At 42.7% G+C, this 26,753-nt stretch overlaps 1 protein-coding gene across 1 annotated transcript in view; it reads left to right on the forward strand.

Annotated features, from left to right (window-relative positions):
* PLSCR1 (phospholipid scramblase 1) overlaps positions 1-26,753 on the forward strand; it is a 58,799-nt gene that overhangs the window by 14,666 nt on the left and 17,380 nt on the right. Inside the window, exons 2-4 of the mRNA XM_075861455.1 lie at positions 14,538-14,580; positions 15,448-15,624; positions 26,058-26,197. Coding sequence (XP_075717570.1) covers positions 14,568-14,580; positions 15,448-15,624; positions 26,058-26,197 — 330 coding nt within the window. The 5' untranslated portion in view covers positions 14,538-14,567. The remainder of the gene's footprint in view (positions 1-14,537; positions 14,581-15,447; positions 15,625-26,057; positions 26,198-26,753) is intronic.

Genomic DNA, 26,753 nt, shown 5'->3' on the forward strand with positions numbered 1-26,753 from the left:
AGCCTGTTTTGGCCTTGTGGACACAGCCGAATTTTGCAAATCTGACGTGTTACTTTATGTGGTAATAACTCCGGAATACTTTCACCTATCCAAGCGATTCTGAGATTGTTTTCTCGTGACATGTTGTACTTTATGATACTGAAAAAATTTGGTCGTTAAATTCAATATTTATTTGTAAAAAAAAACACTAAAATTTAGAGCAAATTTGCAAAAATCTGCATTTTTCTAAATTGTAATGTATCTGCTTGTAAAACAGATAGTAATACAACACAAAATAGTTACTACTTTACATCCCCCATATGTCTACTTTATGTTTACATCGTTTTTTTTGAACGTCCTTTTGGTTTTCTAGGACGTTACAAGGCTTAGAACTTTAGCTGAAATTTCTCACATTTTGAAGAAAATTTCAAAAGGCTCTTTTTTCTGGGACCAGTTCAGTTCTGAAGTGACTTTTAGGGCCTTATATATTAGAAAGTCCCCATAAATCACCCCATTTTAAAAACTGCACCCCTCAAAGTATTCAAAAACGCATTAAGACATTATTTTAACGGTTTAGGCGTTTCACAGGAAATAAAGCAAAATAGAGGTGAAATTTAGAAAATGTCATTTTTTTTTTTACGAAATTCATTTGTAATACAGTTTTCTGTAACACAGAAGGTTTTACCAGAGAATCGCAACTAAATATTTATTGCCCAGATTCTGCAGTATTTAGAAATATCTCACATGTGGCCCTAGTGCGGTAATGGACTGGAACACAGGCCTCAGAAGCAAAGGAGCACCTAGTGGATTTTGGGGCCTCTATTTTATTAGAATATATTTTAGGCACCATTTCAGGTTTGAAGAGGTCTTGTAGTGCCAAAACAGTGGAAACCCTCCCCCAAAAGTGACCCCCATTTTGGAAACCACACCCCTCAAGGAATTTTTCTAGAGGTATAGTTAGCATTTTGAGCCCACAGGTTTTTTGCTAAATTTATTGGAACTATTCTGTGAAAATGAAAATCTACTTTTTTTTCTGAAAAAAACATACAATGTTTTAGTTTTTACAAGGAATAAAGGAGAAAAAGCACCCCAACATTTGTAAAGCAATGTCTCCCGATTACGGCAATACCCCATATGTGGTAATAAACTGCTGTTTGGACCCACGGCAGGGCTCAGAAGGGAACGAGCGCCATTTGGATTTTGGAGCGCAGGTTTTGCTGGAATGGTTTTCGGTGCCATGTCGTGTTTGCAAAGCCCTGGAGGGACCATAACAGTGGAAACTCCCCAAAAGTGACCCCATTTTGGAAACTTCACCCCTCAAGGAATTTTTCTCGGGGTATAGTTGCCATTTTGACCCCACACGGTTTTTGCAGAATTTATGGGAATTATGCCGTGAAATTGAAAATCTCAATTTTTTTCTAATAAAATTTAGTTTTAGCTCAGATTTTTTCATTTTTACAATAGATAAAGGAGAAAAAACACCCCAACATTTGTAAAGCAAACTCTTCTGAGCACCCCATATGTGGTAATAAACTGCTGTTTGGACACACGGCGGGGCTTAGAAAGGTCGGAGCACCGTTAGATATTTGGTGCTCAAGTTTTGCTGGAATGGTTTGCAGCCCCATGTCACATTTGCAAAGCCACTGAGGGGCCAAAATAATGCACCCCATTTGGGAAACTACAACCCTTGTGGAATTTATCTAGTGGTATAGTGAGCATTTTGACCCCACTGTTTTTTTGCTGAATTATTGGAATTATGCAGTGAAAATGAAAAATCTACATTCATTCCACTGAAATGTTGAATTTTTTTCATTTTCACTAGGAATAAAGGAGAAAAAGCGCCCCAACATTTGTAAAGCAATTTCTCCCGATTCCGGCAATACCCCATATGTAGTCATAAACTGCTGCTTGTACACACGGCAGAACTCAGAATGGCAGGAGTGCTACTTGGCATGTAGATTTTGATTGATTGTTTTTTGGACGCGCCTTGTCCGGTAAGGGGTTAAAGAAAAATTTACCAAAATACGCAGCATAAAACCACACCTATTTCCGCATGAAAATGTAAATACCGCACCTAAAAACGCATAAAAAAACGCTTTAACTGCGGAATTACGTGTGTACACCTGCAGGTTTGGTGGGTTTTCTCCGCATCAAATTACGCAACGTGTGCATGTAGCCTAAAGGAGCAGATGCCAGTAGAGGAAAGTTAGGAAAACCTATATTTTGGGAAATACTACTGTGTGAACAGAAAGCCAGATATTGCAAAAAAGGATTCACGGTGGTTTCCTATTTGGAAACCTTTTTATTACAATTCTGTGCCTTTTGCTGTTGTGCTTGTAAACCGTGCTTTAATGCCATAGTGGCTGCTGTCATATGATATGTGATTGTGGTTGCATCATCCGTAGTCCCCAGTGGGCACATGTGCAGATACACCATACAGTAGTTGTAATGATGATCTGTACCAAAGTCTAAACCGGAAAAGCGTTATCTGGGAACCAAACATTGCTTGGGATATATATTTTTATGTGAGAAGATGTCACTTCCTAATATAATTTCATTTTTAATTCAGTACTGAATTGTGTAGTTCAAACCTGGCGAAGTGGTGCAGGAAATGTAGTTTTCTTAATAATGATGACGCGCCGACACGGCCCCACGTGACCAAGGGCTTGCTTCCTGTGCTGTTTGTGTCGGCGTGTTATCAAGCACATGACTGCAAGGGGCTGGCAGAACATCAGCTAGCGGTCTGCCCGGAGACTCCAACACGAGAAAACCCCTGAAGTCACAGTCCATATATGGACCGTGATGTCGGGAGCAGCGCTGGAGTCCCTGGGCAGACACTAGCTGATATTCTGCTCGGGGACTTTAGCAATAGGCAATGTGCCAGTCCCGTGTGGTCATGTTCTTGATAACACGCTGACATGAACGGCTCTGGAAGCAAGCCCTCAGTCAGGTTGGGCCGTGTCAGCACATGTCATCAATATTAGGGAAAACTACAGGACATCCGGCACCACTTCACTAGGTTTGAACTGCACGATTCAGTACAGAAATAAAAATGAAAGTACATTAGTAAGTGACTTTTTTCACATAAAAATATAAATCCCAAGCAATTTTGGGTACCTGGATAACACATTTTTTGGATGAAAAAATACACACAAAAAAAAAAACCACATGCGGTTTTAACCGCAATTTTGCAAATATTGCGTGTTTTTTTAAGTCACGGCAAAAAAACAAATTTTGACGCGTGAACGCAGCTTTAAATAGTTCTAATTTTATGTAAATAAAGCATCATTATGAGAAATTCTTTCTTTAGCTAGGGACGACAGAAAATAGTTGTATCCGGCTGTTTCTCATTACGCTAGAGGCCCTGTGTAGGAAACTTGCTTAAAAATGGAGACTTTAGACAAGGGAAAAATGCAAACTAGTGAACGATGTATATAACTTTGCTTGTTATGCGGGAAAGTCCATCTTCTTACAACCCTTATAACTAACAATGTGGTTGGCCTTGTTTATCTGGAATTACTGCTTCACAAAATGAGGAATGAAAAGCGCTAGAAAAATGAAATTCATCTTCAGCCCTGACGTAGCTTTATATAATCTTGGCAGTAAGGACCCCTGCACAAGACCGTGCCCGTAATGATGGTCAGTGATTACGGGCACGGACGGCCGCGGACAGTCATCTGCATTTGCGGGCCGTGCTCCCATTATAAAGTATAAGTTATCACATTATGCTATAAGGCCCATCACGTTTATCCCATAGGTTTAAGGAGAACGTGTATTCCTGGTAGGGATGTCACGATACCAGAATTTGGATTTCGATACCGATACTTCGTTTAGTATTGCGATTTCGATACCAATTTCGATACTTTTGCCAACAGTAATAACAAAAAAAATTCTTCCGTTTTCTGATGTGAGGAATTTTGAACGCGCCTCACATTAATAGTAATTAATCCCATCATGTTTCTCAGTCATATTGGGTTAATGTGCGAGGTACATGATGGGGTTAATTACTATTAATGTGAGGCACGTGGAGGTGAAATTCATCGCACCTCGCACCTCACATTAATAAGTGATAGAAAGCAGTGTTTATTTTATTTTTTTACAGCGCACACATCATAAATGATGCAAAAAAATTGTTGTGCGCGCCATTACTGAATGTGTGTATTTTATGTATTGAGACTTATTTTAATGTTTATTGTAAAAAAAGGTGAATTTGTATTTTTTTAAAATTTTAACAATACTTTGTTTTTACTTTATTTTTTAACTTTAATGTACTGACATATATCAGATATATGCCAGTACATTAGCCTGTGTGACGGATAGCACACAGGCAGTTGTTAGGACATACTTGGGTATGTCCTAACAACATGAAATATGGTAAGACAGCCCTGGGGTCCGTCAATAGACCCTGGGCTGTCTGCCCATATATGGTATGGCCCTCGTTCGCGTCACAGGAACTCCCTGTGACGCGTTCCAAGGGGCATCCCCCCTGCTCATTTTTCCCTGAATGCTGCAGTCAGTTGTGATCGCAGCATTCAGGGGAATAGCGGCGGAGATGAGGTTTCTCTGATCTCCGCCGTTATAGAGCGGGACTGCGGCTGTGTAATACAGCCATTGCCCCGCTCCTGACAGGAAGTGCGCGCGCGGTCAGCATGAGGAGGTGCGGCCGGCGCTGCACTAATGAGCGGCAGGCACTGGACACAGAACATGGGGGTGTTTTGTAGCGCGCCCGCCATGTTCTGTCTCCAGTGCCGCCGCTCATTAGTGCAGCGCTGGCCGCATCGCATCATCCTGACCCCGCAAACTTATCATGACTCAGGAGCGGGGCTGTGGCTGAATTACACAGCCGCAGCCGCGCTCCCATACATTCATGTATTACTATACTGAGCTGTGCGACTGCGCAGCGAAGTATCGAAATACAGGAAATAGCGGTATCGAACCGTTTAGGGATGCAGAGTATCGAAACAGTATCGAAGTTTCGATGCACCGTGCATCCCTAATTCCTGGCATACAAGCCAAATGAGTACATAGGGCTTTATTGGCCCGACGGATGTCAGAAGATCCCGCAAAGCAAAGTATATCTTGCCGTATGCATATATATTTTTTTAACATGGGAGTCCATGGGTGACATATGCCGCTGTATGGAATACGTCACAGGCATACATCTAACTTAATTATCATGGATTTCTCAATAGTTTTAATGACGTATATGTTAAACAGGTACCGTTATAGTCTATGGGTGGCAGATACGTTAAACAGATGCAGTGGCATCCGCCACCCATAGACTATAATTGTATCCATTTTAACGTATACATCATGAACAGGGTTATGAAAGTTCATGACGTGCAAATTTGATATATTCAGTTATAGTCTATGGTGACGAGTGCCACTGTTAGGCATCTGTCACAGCCTACGTTTAACATATACGCCAAACGTAGGCCATTTAACGTAATGTGAACTAGGCCTATTCCAAATACATACTGCTGTAAATGGCACCCTGTAATGTGTTGGTTAATCTCGAGGATAACACACCCATCAGCAGTGGCGGCTCATCATTAGGGCGGATTGGGCGGCCGCCCGAACCGCACATGATCGCACGGTGGCGTCGCTAGCACCGGAGGGGGCCCAGGTTCAAGCGGCAGCCACATTCATTTGTATCTGAGTCCTCAGGACTCAGATACAAATGTATACTATAGGCTGCAGGTCACGTTAGGCCTGCAGCCTATAAGGCGCTGGGAAGACTCCCTGCGCAGGCCGGCCTGATGAGGTACTGCATCACGCCGGTCTGCGCATTCGTCTAGTCCGGAGAATTCACACGCGTTCAGCTGGAGCGGCCGCCACGGGGTAAGGTAAGTAAAGTATATATTTTCTTAGGTGGGGACTATCGCTGTGTATATATTCAAGGAGGCGGGGATTGCTCCGTTACACTATATACAAGGGGGTGTGCTGGGTGGCCCCATATACAAGGGGGAGGGTAGCGCTGTGTGGGCCTATATACAAAGGGAATTTCTCTGACGCTATATACTAGGAGGGAGTGCTGTGTGGCCCTATATACAAAGGGGGAGCACTGTGTGCACTATATACAAAGGAGGGAACACTGTGTGTACTATATACAAGGGGGGGAGCACTATGTAGCTCTATATACAAGTGGAAAGCTCTGTGTAGCGCTTTATACAAGGGGGGAAGTTCTGTGTGACCCTATATACAAGTGGGGATGGGAGCACTGTGTGGCACTATATACAAAGGGGGAGCGCTGTGTGCACCATATACAAGGGGGGAGCGCTAAGTGGCCCTATATGCAAAGGGGGGAGCACTGTGTGACACTATATACAAGGGGAGGAGCGCTCTGTGACACTGTATAAAGGGGGCGGGCTGTGTAGCACTATATACAAGGGGGCTGTGTGGCGCTGTCCACCGTGGTATATGTGTGGCGCTCTTTACAGGGGGGGCTCTGTGGCGCAATTTACAAGAGGAGGGCTGTGTGGCACTATGTACAGGGGGCTGTGTGTATGTGTAGTGCATGATATTATTATATTCAGGTGTGCAGTGTTGGGTGCTATTATATTTAGGGGCACAGTATGTTGCACCATGATTATTTTATTTTCGTTTATAGGTGTGGAAATGTTGGAAAAGTGAGGAGCCGAAGACATCTGAGTGGCAGATTCTGCAGAAATGGGTCATGGCTGGGAGAAGTCGTCATGAGCTCTGGACCGGATGGAGAAGAAAAGAGGAAAAAAACTACTAAAATCTGAGACGTCGTCACCTGTGAGTCACTAGATTTATAGAAAATCTGTCACCTCTCCTGACATGTTTATTATAAGAAATCCTTGTATTTCACAAAAAGTCTTTCTGCAGTCCAGGACTGATAGACAATTCCCCTTGTCAGGAGGATGTTTCCCAGCACAGTGTGATACTGTCAGTATGTAGGGACACAGCTCTATGACAAGGGGAATCGTAACACCCATTTATTAATGCTTGCCCAAAAAGGTAGTATTAAAAATAGTTACGGCGCGGCGGTGTGGAATGGGGGCCCAAGTTTGGATAACAGGCCAGAGCCTCTGGTCTACTTAATCCGCCACTGCCCATCAGCATAGATATTACCAGCACACCACCTACTGTAAAGTTTGAGGACAATAATTAAGTATATTGACCCCTTAACGACAGGGCCTGACCAGCTAAATTATTTTGTTTTTCCTCTCTGACTTTCAGCAGCCATAACTTTTTTTTTATATTTATTTCATTGACGTAGCTGTATGAGGCCTTGTTTTATGTGGGAGACATTGTTTTTTGTTTTTTTGCGCGGTTTGGTGGGTAGAAAGAATTGTGTAAGTTATATAATTTCTTTTTACAGCGTGAATACAGCAAAAAGCGATTCTCTGCATTGTTTTTTATTTTTTATCCTATTCACGTTTCTCGCTAAATAACCTGTTAAATTAATTCTTCAGATTATTACGGTCGTGTAGATACCTAATATGTGTGGGGTTTTGGTTTTTATGTAATGTAGGGGCAATAAAATATATTTTATTCAAAATAATGACTTTTTTTGGGGGGGGGGGCAGGGACTTTTTATGTTTTGTTACATTTCTTTGTCCCCATTAGGGGATAACTTTTTTTTTTAACAACTTGATTTCATACTTATAATGTATTCGCATACTCATGTATGCTAATACATTACACTGTGTCACTATGACACATGCTGCTGTTAGGGCAGCACATAGTGTGTCCTAAAAGCGGGAAAACTGAACAGACAGCCCTCTGGTCCTTCCTAGGTCCCCAGGGCTAACTGCACATGAATTACCCGGGCTTCGATTGTGTCACCGGCTTTCCGGTGACGCGATCAAAGAGGGGAGTTTCCTTTTATCATGCCAGGGTCACGGACTGCAGCGATTAAAGGGTTAAACAGCTGGGGTCGGAATTTTTCCCGATCCCATCTGTATTCAGCAGGCTGCTCTAAGTTCAGGAGCTGTAAGTTAAAGCTCCTGCTTAGGCCTCATGCTCAATGCCATCACCACTTTCACAGCCGTTTTTGACGGATCCGTGTGTCCGTGATTGGAACAGTGTGCTTCCCGTGTGTACTCCGTGAACTGAAACCCATTCACACTATGTACACGATATTGTGAGTGCCGCACATGCTATTCCCTGTCCAGCGGTAGTCACTGTCCAGGGTGCTGAAAAAGTTGAGACTACCGCTGGACAGGGGATACCATGCGTGGCGCTCACAATATAGATTATTAATGTTTCATTTAAAAAAACCTGCAACAAACAAAAAGTTACTACTTACCCAGAACTCCCTGCTTGCCTGCTTCTTCCTTAAGTTCGGCCTCCTGAGATGACGTTTCAGACCATGTGACCGCTGCAGCCAATCACAGGCTGCAGCGTTCACATAGACTGCCACTTTATCCAGGTAGGTCGGACTGGATGTCAGAAGAGGGACGCGTCACCAAGACAACGGCCGGGGTACTATGAACTTCTTTTTCTTTCTATCGCTGCGTGCCAGCACTGATTAGCAGCCTCTTCTCTCTATCAGTGCTGAAAGAGAGAAGGGGCTGCCGATTAGTGCAGTGCAATATCTATCTCTATGTGTACCACTGCCCGCCACGGACGGAACACAGATGCCTTCCGTGGGCCTTCAGTTTTTTTTGACGGACCCATTGTCTTGGATGGGCCACACAGTCACGGAATCTCGGACAAAAGTAGGACATGCTCTACTTTTGTCGGAACGAAACAACGGGACCGTCAAAAAAACTGAAGTGTGCATGGCCCCATTGAAATGAATGGGTCAGAGTGCTAGCCGTCACAATAACGGCTGGCACCCTGAAAGAAAAGACTGAAGTGGGCATGAGGCCTCGGATAGGAGCGCTCATCAGCCTCTTCTACAGCGATGCCAAAAGATGTCGCTGTAGACGGCACACCTGCCATCAAAAGACCGTGGGGGGTCGTTAAGAGGTGAAAGAGGAATTAAAAGGGTAATCTGGTTAGATAAAATGTTTTTAAAACTCACCTCCTAGTGTGTTGTGTAAGAAAGTTTACCTGATGTTTTTCTGCCTCCAATATGTCCTCTGTAGCATAAACACAGTGGAATTTCTGAAAATTTTTTCTGTGGGGAAATTCCACAGCGTCTCTGCAAGAGATATTGAAATGCTTCAGATTAAGAATCCGCAACGCAGGACAATTTTAGCATTTCTTTGCTGATACTGTAATACTGCGTGGAATTGCCGCACGGAAATTCTGCAGTATTTACGCTACTTGTAAATTTAGGCCCGTGTAATCTGACCTGCCTTAGACCTCTTCAGACTCCAAATCCCATAATTCCCCACTGCACTGTGTGGCGCGCATTTACAAAGAGCTTTGCTCACTAATTGGTACATAGCAGAGCCTCATGACGCGCACAACTCCAGTGTCCCCACTCTCATCAACATGTGAGCGTGTTCATGGTGGTCTTATACACACAGTGCGTCAGAAGAGGAAAGTTTTTCGCAAGCTCGACCAACAATAGCAAAATCACATACAGGTCTTAACCTATGGAAACGAAAAGTACACAGAGGGCTGGGTTAACTGGTAAAGTGTATTTTTTTTAAAACTGCGAGCCATTAAAAACTTCAATACCTGTGTATTAAGTTTTATAATGTTTGCAAAGGGAGGATATTAAACAGACTTGCTCTAACCTGGAATACCCCTTTAAGCGTTGATGAATGGTTCGAGCAGCACTGCCAGGCGCAGCCGCCCATACAGACAAGCTGTTCTTCCTATCTAATCAGTGAAGGGGACGCAACGCTCTCACGCCCCATCATTGTGCTGATTTTCAGGGGTCCCGGAGGTTGGACCTCTAGTCCTCCACTAATCAAGTCAGTTAGATGATAGACCTGAAATGGCTACAATGCCGCAAAATATACAGTACATAGAAATGTTGCAATTGTGACATTGTCAGAAAATCTGCATTGGTTTCTGGTAAATGGATCAAATCTGCCTCCTAGAAACCAAATCAAAGATTGCTAAAGATTTGTCCTGAAGTCGTTGTCCCAGCGGTGTATGACGTTATCTATAGAGAGGGGAGAGGTTAGGTGACTGTTCTAGTGTAGGTATCATCTTGTGGCTCCTTGAGGTCATCTTGCGAGTATTTACAATGCGGCTTGTAAACTGAAGCTTTAGCATAGATAAGATAACACTCTCTGTGGCTAGGAATAGCAATGTATGGAGTCCATAGTCTCTGTGATCTTTAGTTATCCCTTTCCTACTTTTAAGAGGGAGTAGCCGCCAGCACTGAACCACCTTCTGCGCGGCGATGCCGAGGTCTGCCTCTTCAGGGTGTAGCATGACGTAATCCACACATGCGCAGTACAGTCGATTTAGACCGGTGAAACTTCAGCGATCTACTGCGCATGCGCCGATTTGGAAGCAGAGGCGCGGGCATGTTCAGGAGAGTACGGGATCAGGTGTGAACACGGCTTTTACGCTACCAGGCCCCTGTCAATCAAAGAAGGATGGGAGGGAGGGACCGTCTGGAGATAGAGCAATGGTGACACCCTCAATGATCCAAAAAGAGTTTATATTGAATAAAGTGATTTTCGCTGCAAAGGAGGCACTCAGCTGAAAGGTGGGGCTACACTATAGTATTCTGTTGCTGGTTTGATAGGCACATTTCTGGTGACAGACTCCCTTTAAAAAATACCAGGAAGGTTGATGGAAACTTAGATGGAACATCATAGCATGTGAACAGAGCCATAATGCTGTTTTCCTGGATTATAACATCGATGACCTATTCTTTTTAGCGAATAGGACTGCATTGCAATACCAGGCATAGACACTACAAAATGTATTGTGTTGTGCATTGTAAATAATGAAAGGAACGTGGTACTCAATGGAATATTGCAACCGTTTCAGTCAGCTGGTAGGCAGCAGTGCCGGGAGTCGGCTCCCCACCAATATGATATTGATAGCTTATCCTAATGATAGACCATTAATAAAACAAGGGCCAAATTGATGGCTGATGAGTCAGAGCATCCATAAAACGGCAGATCTTATGTGGTGTTTCTGGTATTCAGTGATTTCCACCTACCAAAAGTGGTCCAAGAAAGTTCAACCGGTGACAGTCACAGGTGCCCAAGGCTCATTGATGCGTATGGGGAGCGAAGGGTTGCTGAAATAGTTACTGCTGACTGTTAGATGTCAGAACACACAGGGCATCGCAGTTTGGGGCTGTGTAGTTGCAGACCAATTGATGTCCTCTTGCTGATCGCTATTTACCGCTGAAAGCACCTACAATGAGCAGGTGAGCATCACAACTAGACCATGGAGAAAGGGAAGAAGGTAGCCTGGTCTGATGAATCACGTTTTCTTGTACATCATGTGGACGTCCGGGTGCGTGTGTGTCACTTACATGGGAAAGCGATGGTGGGAAAAGGTTGGCAGAAGATTTCTAATACTCTGACCAATGTTCTGCTGGGAAACCTTGGGTCCTGGCATTCATGTAAATGTCACTGTGACACATACCACCTACCTAAACATTGTTGTAGACCAAGTATGCCCCTTAGGCCTCATGCACAGGGGCGTGCCCGTAATCATGGCCCACGATTGCGGGCACGGCCGACGGCCCCATTTTTGTGCCGTGCTCCAATACAAAGTATGAAAGCACGGCCCGTAAAAAACGAAAAGTAGGACATGCTTCATAATCCCGGCACGGTTCTATTGCGGTCCGCAATTACGGAGATTTTTCACGGTCGCGTGCATGGGGCCTAATGGCAGTGGTAGTACCGAATAACTGGCCTCTTTCAGCAGGATATTGCACCCTGCCATTTTGTAAAAAATGTTCAAGAATGGTTCTAGGAACATGACAAAGAGTCCGAGGACTTGGCCTTTTAATTCCCCATATCGCAAACCGATCCACAATCTGTGGGATGTTCTGAAATAAAAACTCCAATCCATGGAGGCCCCACCTCACAGCTTACAGTATTTAAAGGATCTTCTACTAAAGTCTTGATGCCAGATACCACAGGACACCTTCAGAGGTCTCATGGAGTCCATGCCTCGACAGACCAGAGCTGTTTTGGCGGCACGAGGGGGACCTACACACAGGGCTGTGACGTCCGGGTCGGTAGAAATGCACGCACTTCAACTCTAAATTAAATTTTAAAATATTAGTTATTAGTACTATTGTATTCATGTATTAAATGTATAGCTTGTTGCATATTTGCTTTCATAGGAATTTGACATTAATTTGGAATGGATTGTAATCCTATAAACGTTATGTTCTATAAATCTAAGGCCCCTATTTCTCAAAATAAAAAAAAGCAGTGATAAATGTCCCAGTGGCAGTAGAAAATGGGTTATCATCTCCCCTTTACGTTAGCTGATTATTTACATGACGGTGATGAAAAGACTGATGTTACCGTTTTACTACAGTAAATTTGTTATAACTAATAATTATACGTGAGCCATTTAAGAAGGAGCTGGAGTCCTAACAGTGGGAGAATAGAGGAGTAGGAACTTTGGCTCGTACCTCTGTCTAGACCGTAATGGGCAAGTGGTTTTAAGGTTATGGCTGAATGGTATATGTTTATGTGGATTCATGGGATAGGAAAGGCTACATAAAGTGACAGGAAAAGTAAGTGCGCTTCAATTCTACATTCATATATATATTGAAATCTGTTGTGTTGTCACCAGGGGATATGTATCTATAGAAGTTAGCGGTGACCAGACATTTTGTTATTTAGGCCCATAAAAGCATTATTTAGACCTGTATAATTTTATAATTTGCGTATGTGTATATATATATATTTTTTTGTGTGTAGTACCTCATGGACATCATACGGTGTGAATGAGCAAGGATGGGAGTAACTGGAAGGTTTTATGGGTGTCATTATTACATGTCAGACTTTCCACATTGACTTTGGCCGTCATACAGCTGTCACAGTTGATAAATATATATTAGTACTCTGATAATTGTCACTGATAACGCAGGTTTTTTTAATATTTAAAGAAGAAATAGGTATGGTAGTCAAGGTAAGGCTGAATTCACGCTGCGTTTGCAGTATCCACTTGGTGTATACGCCGCAAGCTTTACGTCAAACGTATCCATAGGCCACTATTCCCCCTTCAGAGGCCAAAAGAGCGTGCTTCTGGGCCTCCATTGTGCTGGAAGACGTTTGTCATACTTTTTTTTTTTTTTTACTTGGGCATCCTGCAAAACACATATACCGCGTGGTATAATTTTTATTTTTTTTTAAATATGGCAGCCTATGTGTCACGGATGCAACTGTACGCCTATACAGTGTCTTACGCCGGAGGTATATGTCTTAAAATTCTCGACTACGCTATTTATTCCGTTATAGCGACAGAACCATTGCACAACTGAGACAAACGGAAACCATTGGCACCAGATCCGTCACCATTGAAATCAATGGTGATGCAAACGGAAACCTATGGTTTCTGTTTATTTCAGTCAGGGTCCCGTTCTGACGGGAAGCTATGACGGAACGCAAGTACGGAACCCTGGCGCAGATCTGAACGAAGCCTAAGCCCACTGTAAAGGATCTGCCAGACACAGGTTCTGTGTCGACGCCCGTGGGTAATCAGTCTGCACCTGCTCCTATGTCTGTGAGACTGACTCCATTTTCCACCACTCAGGATGGCAGGCTTAGGAGTGGGAGAGCCTATCACAGCCTGGCCAGACGGAGCTAGCTCCCGCCCACTGTCTATTTATACCTGCCTTTCCTATTCCTCCTTTGCCTGTGATTCTGCTCTGCTTGTTTCCTGGCTCTGCTGCTGCTTGAACTACTGATCCTCTGCTTGTTATTGACCTTGGCTTTATTGACCACTCTTCTGCTCTGCGTTTTGTACCTCGTACACTCCTGGTTTGACTCGGCTCGTTCACTACTCTCGTTGCTCACGGTGTCTCCGTGGGCAACTGCCCCATTTCCCTATCTTCTGTGTACACTTGTCTGTCGTGCACTTACTGAGCGTAGGGACCGTCGCCCAGTTGTACCCCGTCGCCTAGGACGGGTCGTTGCAAGTAGGCAGGGACTGAGTGGCGGGTAGATTAGGGCTCACCTGTCTGTCTCCCTACCCCGTCATTACACCCACTCTCGTGATCGGTGGGGGTCCCAGCGGTCAGACCCCACCGATCAGCTATTTATCACCTATCGTGCAAAAACCATTATGCTGTAGGTGTGAATGACTCATTTTACATTTGGTGCTAGCAACTGGTAGCTAGTGACATCTTTCCTGTTTGTTGTCTTTCTGTGTCTACATACGCAAATGCAACAGTATATATCCATTGTGTGTGAACTCGTGAGAGCTACGTGAGTGACTGCTGCAGCATTGTACCTGGAGAAAGCTTGCACACATACACAGCATCTGTTGGCAGGGCAGGCATCAGAATTGTGTGAGACGCGTTCAGAGACTTTCTACTGCTTATTTTACTTTGGGTTAGCTCTTTCCTGTGTTTGCGTTTTTTGCCTTGGCGCTGTTACAGACTCGATCCCACTTTCGTTTTCATTTCTCCAGATACCTCTTAATATTAAACCCCTCTGTCCTTCTGTTCTTATTGTATTTCTTTATTTCAGGAACATTAGACTGCTCGGCTTGCTGGAACAATGGAAATGAAAGGTAACAACGATTGTCCACTAAGCTGTGTTATATTAATCTCCATTTATAGGAATCTTCTGTGACTGTTTTTGTCTTATATGACCATTTTCATCATTACAAGGGTTTGATGCTATTCTTGTTATGAATACAGTAGCAGCAAAGTGGATGAGGTTTGAACAAATCTCATCCACATGCTGCGAAAACTTTCTGTGGGGAAATTGACCTATCGTATAGAAAATTAACCTATGTTCGCAGCATGTCAATTTCTGCTGCTGAAAGTGCACAGAAATCTGCAAGAAAATCATATTGTGAATTGTGCTGCTGATTGGCTGCGGTTCTGCAGCAAAATCCACGAGTCCAGATAGTCTTAAATTAAAATAAAAAAACGATACTCCCGTGGTGCTCCCACGGCAATGCTTCCCCGGTCTCCCTGCCTGTCCCTGTACACCCGGCCTCCAGCGATGACATGTCTTGTTTTAACATCAACATGTCCGCTGCAGCAGTTACATTTGACGACACAACATCGCTGGGGTCCGGCTGTACAGACAGGCCAGAGCAGGTGAGTATAGTGTGTTTTTTTTAAGACCCTCGCATGTTTTCCACAGAGAAATCTGCAACAAAATTTGCATTATGTGGTGCAGCTTTCTGCAGATTTGCTATAGAAATTTTTTGCAGCAAATACGGTAGGTGTGAACAGCATTTTTCGACAAAATTACACAACAAAAAAACAACTTGTCACTAATAACTCCTTTTTAATAATTTTTACAAATAATTCAGCATTTTGATTATAATATCCTCGTTTTGTAATGTTGCCATAGCAGATGTTGGATAGAAGTAGTTTAACATCATAGAGTGGACAATTAAAGAACGATCTTGCATACATTTTAGATGGAAACTATGGCCAAGACCCAAATTCTGCACCTGGTTACCCTGCTGCAATGAACCCAGGCCCAGGATATCCAGCTCAAGGATATCCACCAACAAATTATCCTGCGCCTGGATACCCACCTCAAGCTATGCCAGGTCCTTATGGATATACACAGCCCGCACCAGGACCCCACCAAGGTAAAATGCTGACATAAGCTGCTTATCTCTAGTTAATATGGTTTGAAATGCATTTAAGCTTTACCTGACAGGTTTTGGCCGTCTTGAAGTCATTTCATAGCAAACTCTACAGATCCATTTATTTACTATGGGCTGACCGTGCATTTTCTTCCTTGAATGGTTTTTCCCGCAGTCTCCAATCATTAGCAACAAGACACAACGACAATTCAAATGATAAAATTCATACAAACCCAATATTTTCCTACATAGGGGGAGGGATGCAGAACTGAAGATATATATATATATATATATAATTTTTTATTTTTAAATTATTTTATTTTTAATATTATTTCCGAGCCCATTTGTTCCATATTGTTTGATTTGTGTAATTGTGATTGCATATAACATTCTGACATTGTAAACTGATAACATTATCTATTACCACTGATAGTTCTGTGGGTTTTCTAGGTAATCACTAATGGCTTGGAGCCATAATTGTCTGTTAACGTTTTACTAAGAAGGAATGCATTTATAACCGCCATAGAAATTAGATTAGTTTTTGTTTTCAATAACCGCAAGTGCATCCTCGTACATTTCCTGTGATTCTTCCTCTGTTGGTCCCATCACTTAAGTTGTTTTTTTTTTTAAAAAAACATGTTCCACAGGAAACCGAGTAATTTTTTATAAAATGGTTGTTGCATGACACATGTCAAAGTTAAAAGTTGGCTTCCCCTTTTTAACCCCTTCCTGCTGCAGCCACTTGACCTTCCTGACAGAGCCTTATTTTTCAAATCTAACATGTGTCACTTTATGTGGTAATAACTTTGTAATGCTTTTACCTATCCAAGCGGTTCTGAGATTGTTTTCTCGTGACACCTTGCACTTTAAGTTAGTAGTAAAATTTGGTCGATGCATTCAATATGTAATTGTGAAAAACAATGTAGCAAAACATTTCAAAACTTCGCATTTTTCTAAATTTAAATGTATCTACTTGTAAAACAGAGAGTAATACCACACAAAATAGTTGCTAATAAACATTTCCCATATGTCTACTTTAGATTTGGCATCGTTTTTTGAACATCTTTTTATTTTTCTAGGATGTTACAAGGCTTAGGCCCCGTGCACACGACCATAAAACCGCACGTAATCACGGCCCCTAATTACGGGCCCATAGACTTCTATTGGCCACGGGTACCTTCCCGTTTGTGTACGGGAAGGTGCCCGGGCCATTGACAAATATAGAACATGTCCTATTACGGCACGGGCAGGCCCATAGAAGTCTATGGGGCTCCCGTAATTACGGGTGGCTACGTGTGTGCACCCGTAATTACGGGAGTGTTGCTAGGTGACGTCAGGGGATTTCAATTTTTAAATAAAGAGAAGCAGAGAAAATGGCGTCTGAGCGATCATGTGACTCTTTTAAAGGGTTTGGAAATGACTGTGACATCATTTCCAGCCCCCCTTTTTTTACGGGTACGTAAATACGGGTGGAATACGGATGACAACAGACCTGTATTTATGGGCACGGGTCCGTAAATACGGGTTAAAACGTGTGACAAAGGACCTGTATTTACGGAAGGGAAAAAATACGGTCGTGTGCATGGGGCCTTAGAACTTTAGCAGAAATTTCTCACATTTTCAAGAAAACTTCAAAAGGCTATTTTTACAGTGACCAGTACAGTTGTGAAGTGGCTTTGAGGGGCCCATACAATACAAACCACCATTAATCATCCCATTTTAAAAACTTCACCCCTCAAAGTATTCAAATCAGCATTTAGAAAGTTTAGTAACCCTTTAGGCGTTTCACAAGAATTAAAGCAAAGTAGAGGTGATATTTACAAATTGTATTTTTTTTTGCTGAAATTCATATTTAATCAAGTTTTTTTCTGTAACATAGAATGTTTTACCAGAGAATCATAACTAAATATTTATTTCCCAGAGTCTGCAGTTTTTAGAAATATCCGACATGTGGTCCTAGTGTGCTAATGGACTGAAACACCGGCCTCTGAAGCAAAGGAGCACCTATAGGATTTTGTGGCCTCTATTTTATTAGAATATATTTTATTCACCATGTCAGGTTTGAAGAGGTCTTGTGATGCCAAGACAAAGGAAACACCACAAAAAAGCCCATTTGGGAAACTACATCCCACAAGGAATTTATCTAGTGGTGTAGTGAGCATTTTGACCCCACAGGTGTTTTGATCACTGCAACTAAGGGGTTAATAGCAGGGACCGGAGCTAGCTCTGTTGCCGGCCGTTACAGGAGGGTGTCAGCTGTAACATACAGCTGACATCCACCGCTGATGACGCCCGCTCAGCTCCTGTATGTTACAGCAGGGTGTCCGCTGTAACATACAGCGGACACCTAGGGATGATGGCATGGACTCAGCTTCTGAGCCCGTGTCATCCATTTGTCGGAAGTATACGACAAATTACGGGAAGAACTAGCTTTCCGTTACATATACTTATGACAAATGTTGGGAAGGGTTAAAGGGGTTATCCAGTGGCTCCAAAAAACAATCCCCAATAATACTTTTGAGAAAGGTTCCATAGTCTTAAAGAGGCTCTGTCACCAGATTTTCAAACCCCTATCTCGTATTGCAGCAGATCGGCGCTGCAATGTAGATTACAGTAAAGTTTTGTTTTTTTTAAAAAACGGGCATTTTTGGCCAAGTTATGAGCATTTTTATATTTATGCAAATGAGCCTTTCTTAAGTACAACTGGGCGTGTTTAAAGTTAAGTACAAGTGGGCGTGTATTGTGTGTGTACATCTGGGCATTTTTACTTGTTTTACTAGCTGGGCGTTGTGAATAGAAGTGTATGATGCTGACGAATCAGCATCATCCACTTCTCTTCGTTAACACCCAGCTTCTGGTAGTGCACAGACACACAGCGTGTTCTCGAGAGATCACGCTGTGACGTCACTTCCTGCCCCAGGTCCTGCATCGTGTCGGACGAGCGAGGACACATCGGCACCAGGCGACAGAGGCTACATCGACTTACCTGCAAACGCCGATGTTGCTGCAGAATCAACTGTAGCCTCTGTCGCCTGGTGCCGATGTGTCCTCGCTCGTCCGACACGATGCAGGACCTGGGGCAGGAAGTGACGTCACAGCGTGATCTCTCGAGAACACGCTGTGTGTCTGTGCACTGCCAGAAGCTGGGTGGTAACGAAGAGAAGTGGATGATGCTGATTCGTCAGCATCATACACTTCTATTCACAACGCCCAGCTAGTAAAACAAGTAAAAACGCCCAGATGTACACACACAATACACGCCCACTTGTACTTAACTTTAAACACGCCCAGTTGTACTTAAGAAAGGCTCATTTGCATAAATATAAAAATGGTCATAACTTGGCCAAAAATGCTCGTTTTTGAAAAAAAAAAAAAAGGTAATCTACATTGCAGCGCCGATCTGCTGCAATAGGAGATAGGGGTTTGAAAATCTGGAGACAGAGCCTCTTTAAATTATGATTTCCAGTAAGTAAAACTTCTTTTAGGGGTAGTCACCATACCCTGAGATCCATTTCAGCTTCTGAGGCAGGACTTTGTTTTCCAGTGCACACTGAAAAACTAAGTCCCAGGATAAACTTGTCTCCTCTCAGTAAGCCCACCCCTCTCCTTTGTAACAATTATTCCCCCGCTGCCAGGTCAACTACTGTGACGCTCTCTTGCCTAGAGGACGGCGAGCAACTAAGGAAGCTGGCTAAGGAAAGGAGCAGTCAGTGTCTGCCTCTTTGCTTGATGACACACAAACAGGAGGGGGAGATAGTCCTCAGTCATGTGGCGCTGTGTCGGCACATCATCAAATAGGAGAAAACCATAGTAGTTCTGGTATAATGTGACCAGGTCTTACATCACAAAATTATCCGTGGAACCACATTTTGATGTTTATGCCCACCCACTGCCTCATGTAATAAAAGATGAACAAACAGACCTAACAACATAGCTTATAACAACATGGATCTATGGAATTGGTATGTTCTATAAATACACAGTGTGGAGTCTGTGGACATTAAAGAGTACATCAAATTTCATGGGAAAGTATTTACTAAAATAGACATGTCAGGAAACCGGTGACAGGTCCTCTTTAACTAACCAAGAAAAAAAGTCCTGAGCTACACTACTGAGCGAATCTCCAACGATCTTTGTCAGGTACGGTGTTGTCAAGGAAAATGTGGATCCTTCCGACCTGGCTTGAATAGTGACCGTTATGTGTGTATGAGGGGAAATTGAGGTATTTGGTGATTTGAATACACGGAAGATCTCCATTGTTGAGAATATTGTCATAATCTGTCGGGTTCATCTTTAGGCTTCCGGCTAATAAAACACATCCATGAACATATCATACACATTTTTAAAGCAATCGTCTGACGATCCACACAAAAATTCTTAAAATCCTTAAACCCATAAAACAAATCCTTAAAAGAAATTTGTGTAATTTCAAGTTTCTAATCTACAATTAACAAATGAGTTCTCTGTACTGTTTTATTAGCTTCATTCACATGTAGGATGACCCCCCCCCTCCGTTTTTATATGGGGCAGAGAAGGCAGATACTTGCTTTACTGTAACCCTTTGCTTCCTCCCGGCGAAGAAAGCTGAAGACTGAGTAAGATATTCAAGTTATTTTAGCAATATATCTCTCACTAACTCTGGTAATTAAAAGCTGTAGAGGGAAGTTGCTAGCTTGAGGCCGGGTTCCCACGGGACGAATACGCTGCGCACAAACCACGAAGCGTATCCAACCTTGAACCCGCAGTACATTCTGTCCAAAAACCGCACAACGTTGTGGTACGTTTTTTCTTAGGGAATTTCCACTGCGGAAAGCATCAGTAAAAACCGCTCATACTTACGTAGGCTGTTGTCATGGTGACGTGTCCCTCTTGTGCAGTCTGGTCCGGCTTCTCTGGATGACGCTGCAGCCCATGTGACCGTTGCAATAAAGATTAAATCTGTGGCACTCTGCAGGTTGTCTGGGTCCTATGAGTAGGGTTCCCACCCCTTTAGAAGGTGAACTCAAGCACTCCTTTGGTCAATATGCAGAAACTAGATTTAATTAGAATGAGGCAATATACAGAGATAAGTTAGGGTATGTGTACACGATGAGAGGCTTTTACGGCTGAAATGACAGACTGTTTTCAGGAGAAAACAGCTGCCTCGTTTCAGCCGTAATTCCTCCTCCTCGCATTTTGCGAGGCTTCTCTGACAGCCGTAAATTTTGAGCTGTGCTTCATTGAGTTCAATGAAGAACGGCTCAAATTACGTCTGAAAGAAGTGTCCTGCACTTCTTTTGACGAGGCTGTATTTTTACGCGTCGTCGTTTGACAGCTGTCAAACAACGACGCGTAAATGACATGTTGTCTGCACAGTACGTCGGCAAACCCTTTCAAATGAATGGGCAGATGTTTGCCAACGTATTGTAGCCATATTTTCAGACGTAAAATGAGGCATAATACGCCTCGTTTACGTCTGAAAATAGGTCGTGTGAACCCAGCCTTAAAGTTTCGGCCACAATCCGGCCTTTGTGAAACTATTGCCACTGGTCAATAGAACAAAAATATCGCTGGGGAATTAGCTCTTGTGGAATGGGGTAACTAGGGCCAGACTGCATAAAGAAGAAGGGCGTTCTAGGTAAGCATGTTTTTTTTTTTTTCTGTTATCTGTAGTTCTGATTTTTGCGGCGTAATTGCTACGAATATGCCACAAAAGTCACAACACTTTCTGTTGTGGGCTTTGCATATCCATTGAAAATAATGGGGAAAACCCGCAATGAAAAATCAACAAAAACGCAGCATTAATTGACATGCTGCGGAATTAAATTTTGCACCACAGGTCAATTTTTTTTTCTTTTTTGCAGCGTGGATTTTCTGAATCTCGTCCACTTTGCTGCTACTGTAAATGCTGCGGAATTTCCGCACACCGTTCCGCAGTGTTTGCGCTACGTGGGAACCCGGCCTTACAGTCTTGTGATCACAGCAACATCGGCACTGATTCAAGCAAGCAGTCTCTGCAGTGTGAGCGGGGTAATAGGCGGGGGGAAGAGCGGCAAGTGTAATGTTAGCTAGCAGGCTTGCGTAAACGGTGACCATGACTAGGGCTGGGCGATTAATCAAATTAATTTGATTAATTCGCCCTCAAGGGCTCTCACAGTTCTGTTTTTTAACAGAATCGTTGAATTGGTTCTGTAGTCTCACCGAGCTGCAAGGGGAAGCTCTGCCTCGTCACTGCCTGGTCCACCCTGTCCTGTCTCTGCTTCCCAATGGAACTATCTCTGCTTCCCAATGGAACTGCTGTTCTGTACTGAACAAAATGATACAGTACGGAACAGCAGGGGAAACATAGACTCCTAGTATATAGCCACACCACCCCGCTGTAGATCGCACCCTCCCTTGCATATCCCACCATCCTCCCTTGTAGATCGCACCCCCTCCCTTGTAGATCGCACCCCCCTCCCTTGTAGATCGCACCCCCCTCCCTTGTAGATCGCAACCCCCTCCCGTGTAGATCGCGCTGCTGTAGCTGCCACTAGGAGCTGAATCCCCGTGCAGAGATTGCCGACGCTTTTGCCGATCTACAAGGGATGGGGGTGCTATCTACAAGGGAGGGGGTGCGATCTACAAGGGGGGATGAGATCTACAAGGGAGGGGGGTGCGATCTGCTAGGGGGTCTGGCACTATATTGGGGGGTGGCACTATGTGGGCACTGTCATTACATGTGGGTACTGGCACTGTCATTACATGTGGGCACTGTGACACTATGTGGGCAGTATGGCACTATGTGGGCACTATCTACATGGACATTGCTGCACTATCTACATGGGCACTATGTCACTATATGTGGGCTCTGTGGCACTATATACAGGGACATTGCGGCACTATCTACATGGGCACTATGTCACTATATGTGGGCTCTGTGGCACTATATACAGGGACATTGCGGCACTATCTACATGGGCACTATGTCACTATATGTGGGCTCTGTGGCACTATATACAGGGACATTGCGGCACTATCTACATGGGCACTATGTCACTATATGTGGGCTCTGTGGCACTATATACAGTGACATTGCGGCACTATCTACATGGGCACTGTGGTGTTTTCAGGGGATTGGGACAAAAAGCCTGACGAATGAAATCCACACTTTTTTTTATTTTTATTTTATTTTTTTTGTTTAACACCCATGAAAAACATACAAACGGACTGGAAATGGATGAGAATTTGGAGACACTGATGCAAAATGGACATGAAAAACTGACAAATGATGAGTTTTTTAATGGACATCTTGTTTCACTGTCGTTTGGCTGTATCCTAAATGACTATGATGCCAGAAGTCTCGTTCACATGTACCATGGACGGGCCGGGAAATCCGGCGGACACACGGAAAGTTTTTCACGGTCATGGGTATCTGGCCTTAATGTAATTTAATTTATAACCCCATCGGGAGGCCGGTACCGCACAGGGTCCTGCTCACACTCCAGACACTATAATGTAATCTCTCCCCAGAGTGTCCGCTCGGCGCGATCTACCTGGCCCTACTGCGCTTTACACTGCTCTCGCCTGCAATGTCGGAGACCGGCTGAGGGGGTGACTGCAGAGGTTGGATGTTAGTGCATGCAGTATATAATTGATTATAGATTCTGTTAACCTGTTGCCTGCCAGGGAACACAGAAGTTATAATCAATTAGATAGACATTTTTCCAATTGTATTTATGAATAGAAAAAAAGTATTTGCAGAGGTTAAAAGTTGTGAAGTTACATACAATAATTATAGCAATATATGTCAAAAATGTATTTATATAAAGAAAATGTCTTAAATTATCTCTTGGTATTACTGTTAAAGAGGCTCTGTCACCACATTATAAGTGGCCTATATTGTACATGATGTGATCGGCGCTGTAATCTAGATTACAGCAGTGTTTTTTTTATTTAGAAAAACGATCATTTTTGACGGAGTTATGACCTATATTAGCTTTATGCTAATGAGTTTCTTAATGGACAACTGGGCGTGTTTTACTTTTTGGCCAAGTGTGCGTTGTACAGAGGAGGGTAGTGACCAATCAGCGTCATACACTTCTCTCCATTCATTTATACAGCACATAGCGATATAGCTATATCGTTATGTGCAGTCACATAAACACACTATAACGCTACTCATGTGTCGTGATAATGAATATACATTACCTCCAGCCAGGACGTGATGTGTATTCAGAATCCTGTCACTTCTGTAGCGTCTCTGTGATCTTTACAGCAAGGCAAGCGTAATCTCGTTTGAAATGACAGGTTACATTGTAATCTCGCAAGATTATGCTTGCCTTGCTGTAAATATCACAGTGACGCTACAGAAGTGTCAGGATTCTGAATACACATCACGTCCTGGCTGGAGGTAATGTATATTCACTGTCAGGACACTTGAGTAACGTTATAGTGTGTTTCACATGGGATGGAAACGCTGCAGTGTTTCCGTAGTATTTCTGCATAGTCTCTGCAACAAAATCCGCAAGTGTTCTGTGAGGATTTGCTACGGATTTTACTCCTACATTGAATAGGGTGAAATCTGCCGTCCACATTCAGAACGAGCATGCTGAAGGTTTTTAAAGAAAACGCAGCATGATCTAAATTCTGTCTGGAAAATGTTCAGCAGCATGTGGATGACATTTTTTCAAATCTCATCTACATAGCTGGGACTGTAATCTGCTGCATTTCCATCCCGATTGGATCCAGCCTGAAGGCCTTTCTAGTTTTGTTTTAGTTTTTTTTGATAGGGGTATAACTAAAGAAGACCTAACTTCATATGAATAGCAACTTTATGTTTCTTCTATGGGTCAGAGGCTGCTGTGGAAACACAATGTTGTGCTAATCATTGGATCGATTTGTATCTACTCATTAGGTCTATTGTCTTGTTTCCAATCGGTTTTCTTATTCACCAGCTCAGGCTGAATTTTTAGAAGGCTATATATAGTATAGAGAAGAATCTCTGACCTTCTGTCCAATTAATGTTTATACTTGGAAACTGTTCAGTACTAAACCCCTAAAGAAATACACCCAGCATGACTATTTCATGTTTTTCTTGGCAAGATTATACATATTTGTTTCCAGAATAACTGACTGTATTAAATGTTTAGATAACCAAAGGATCATGAGGTGTCTTCCAACATTCTTGTACTAAAATTCTCATTATTTTATTATCTATTTATTTCAAACGCCAGAATATTTAACTACGGTACTTCCAGACCGCCTACTGTAGATCTACATTCACATTTGCTGGACTTTGTGCAGAAGTGACTTATATTTTTCTGCCAATTGTGTCCCCAACAGCAGCCCCAACACCCGGATCTGGATGCCACGAACAGCCTCTGGTCCTGGTGACATCATTGAAAAGTTCAGGTCCCAATGATGTGATCACCATGACAACCATTCATGGCACTCACAGAAACACATTTTCCAAGGGTCTGTGATGTATAAAATCCTGTCTCTCCTCCCGTCTCCTGTTTGAGGAATGAGAGAAAGTGTTACACAGAACAGACATATTTTGCAGAAAGTAATGTTATTGACCCCTTCCTGCCTGCTTCAGTTAAATTAAAGGGCTACTGGTGTAGTCCTCGACATTTTATATGCTCTGTTTGTCACCGCTGTCTCCTGCGCACAATGCCATAAACTGGTTCGGGCTATCATTTTGACAGTCCAGTCCTGTACTGTGATAGTGAACTGAAGTATAATTTCATTGTCTTGAGTGGTCATCGAATACTAAAATAGGGGCTATGCTTATGTAGTGCTATAGCGGCGTCATACGCTTAGACAATACGTATATCTAGCATCATCTTTACAGAATAACTAGGGGATACATTTTTGTGGTCAATTTAATATTGATGGTGCCAACTACCTTAGAATAGAGTATGAGAGCAATGAGAAAAGGTGTATTTTTTTCCGGTTTCTGACCATTATCCCCTAAATAAGACTTTTTAATAAATAAAAAATATCAGATCCAATTTGAAAAAAAATAAAAGGCATGTACATGTCTTCAGAATTTTATAATTATTATTATTTTTTTTTTAAATGTGTGTGTGTGTATATATAATTTTTATTTATGGTGTAGAATTAAAAAAAATAAAATAAATCATCTTTAGAATGCAGCATTCCAAAATGTGAAAGTCTGTTCTTGGCAGCAAGGCCCAAAACACCCTCGGTCATGAGCCAATCTAGAGCTTCTACCACTGTTATAAAGACTCCTGAAAAAGAAACCATTTGCTTTCTCCGTTACGTTTTGGATTAACCAGTGGCCCACATAAGTATACCATGGATGTGCAGATTCTCCGCAAGGACGGAGATTGAAACTTTGGGAACTATAAATTGCTGTTTTTTATGTAAATGTAAGCTGCCAAGGTTTTTTTTTTTCCCTTTTGTTTAACATTACCTTGAATTTTGTTTATATATTTCAACAGTTCCACAAGGTGCTCCTAACTATGGCCCGTATGCAGGAGGCCCTCCTGTTCAAAACCAGCCAATGGGTCCAGGTGGGCCAACATCTGCATGGATGCCAGCTCCTCCATCCGTTCCCAATTGCCCACCAGGATTAGAATATCTGTCCCAGGTAATTAGTGATCCATACATTTTTTGAAGGAGTTTAGCTAATCGCAGGGATGAGGTTAACAGCATGGGACGCCACTCTCTTCACTAAAGCTGGTACTTACATCTGGAATTACCTCTAAAATTAAGAGAAGCTTGGACATTGGGGCAGATTTACTTAGCTGTCTAAGGCTTTGTTCCCACGATGGCGATTTAGCATTTATTTTATTTATTTATTTATTTATTTTTAAAGCTCGAATCAGAATTGGATCCAAAAGAGCCTTCTTTATAATGCCTTCTTTTATATATTTCTTCTGTTTTAGGTTTCGCTTCTGGTTATTGCTTAAAAAGTGCATGCAAAGTCTGCATTAAATCTACACTGTGTAAAGAAGGACTAAGTTTTAGACTGTGTAAACCTAGTTTGGTCAGTCGTAAGATGCAGCAAATTTATCAGAGATTCATACTGTATGATAAATATAGCGCAACTTGCTAGACACTTTTCTTCCATACACCAACTCTTGGTTGACTTAGGATATGTGCACACGTAGTGCTTTCAGACATTTTTTGGGCCGTAAACGTCC

This window comes from Rhinoderma darwinii, chromosome 4 (assembly GCF_050947455.1).
Source record: "Rhinoderma darwinii isolate aRhiDar2 chromosome 4, aRhiDar2.hap1, whole genome shotgun sequence".
NCBI lineage: Eukaryota > Metazoa > Chordata > Amphibia > Anura > Rhinodermatidae > Rhinoderma > Rhinoderma darwinii.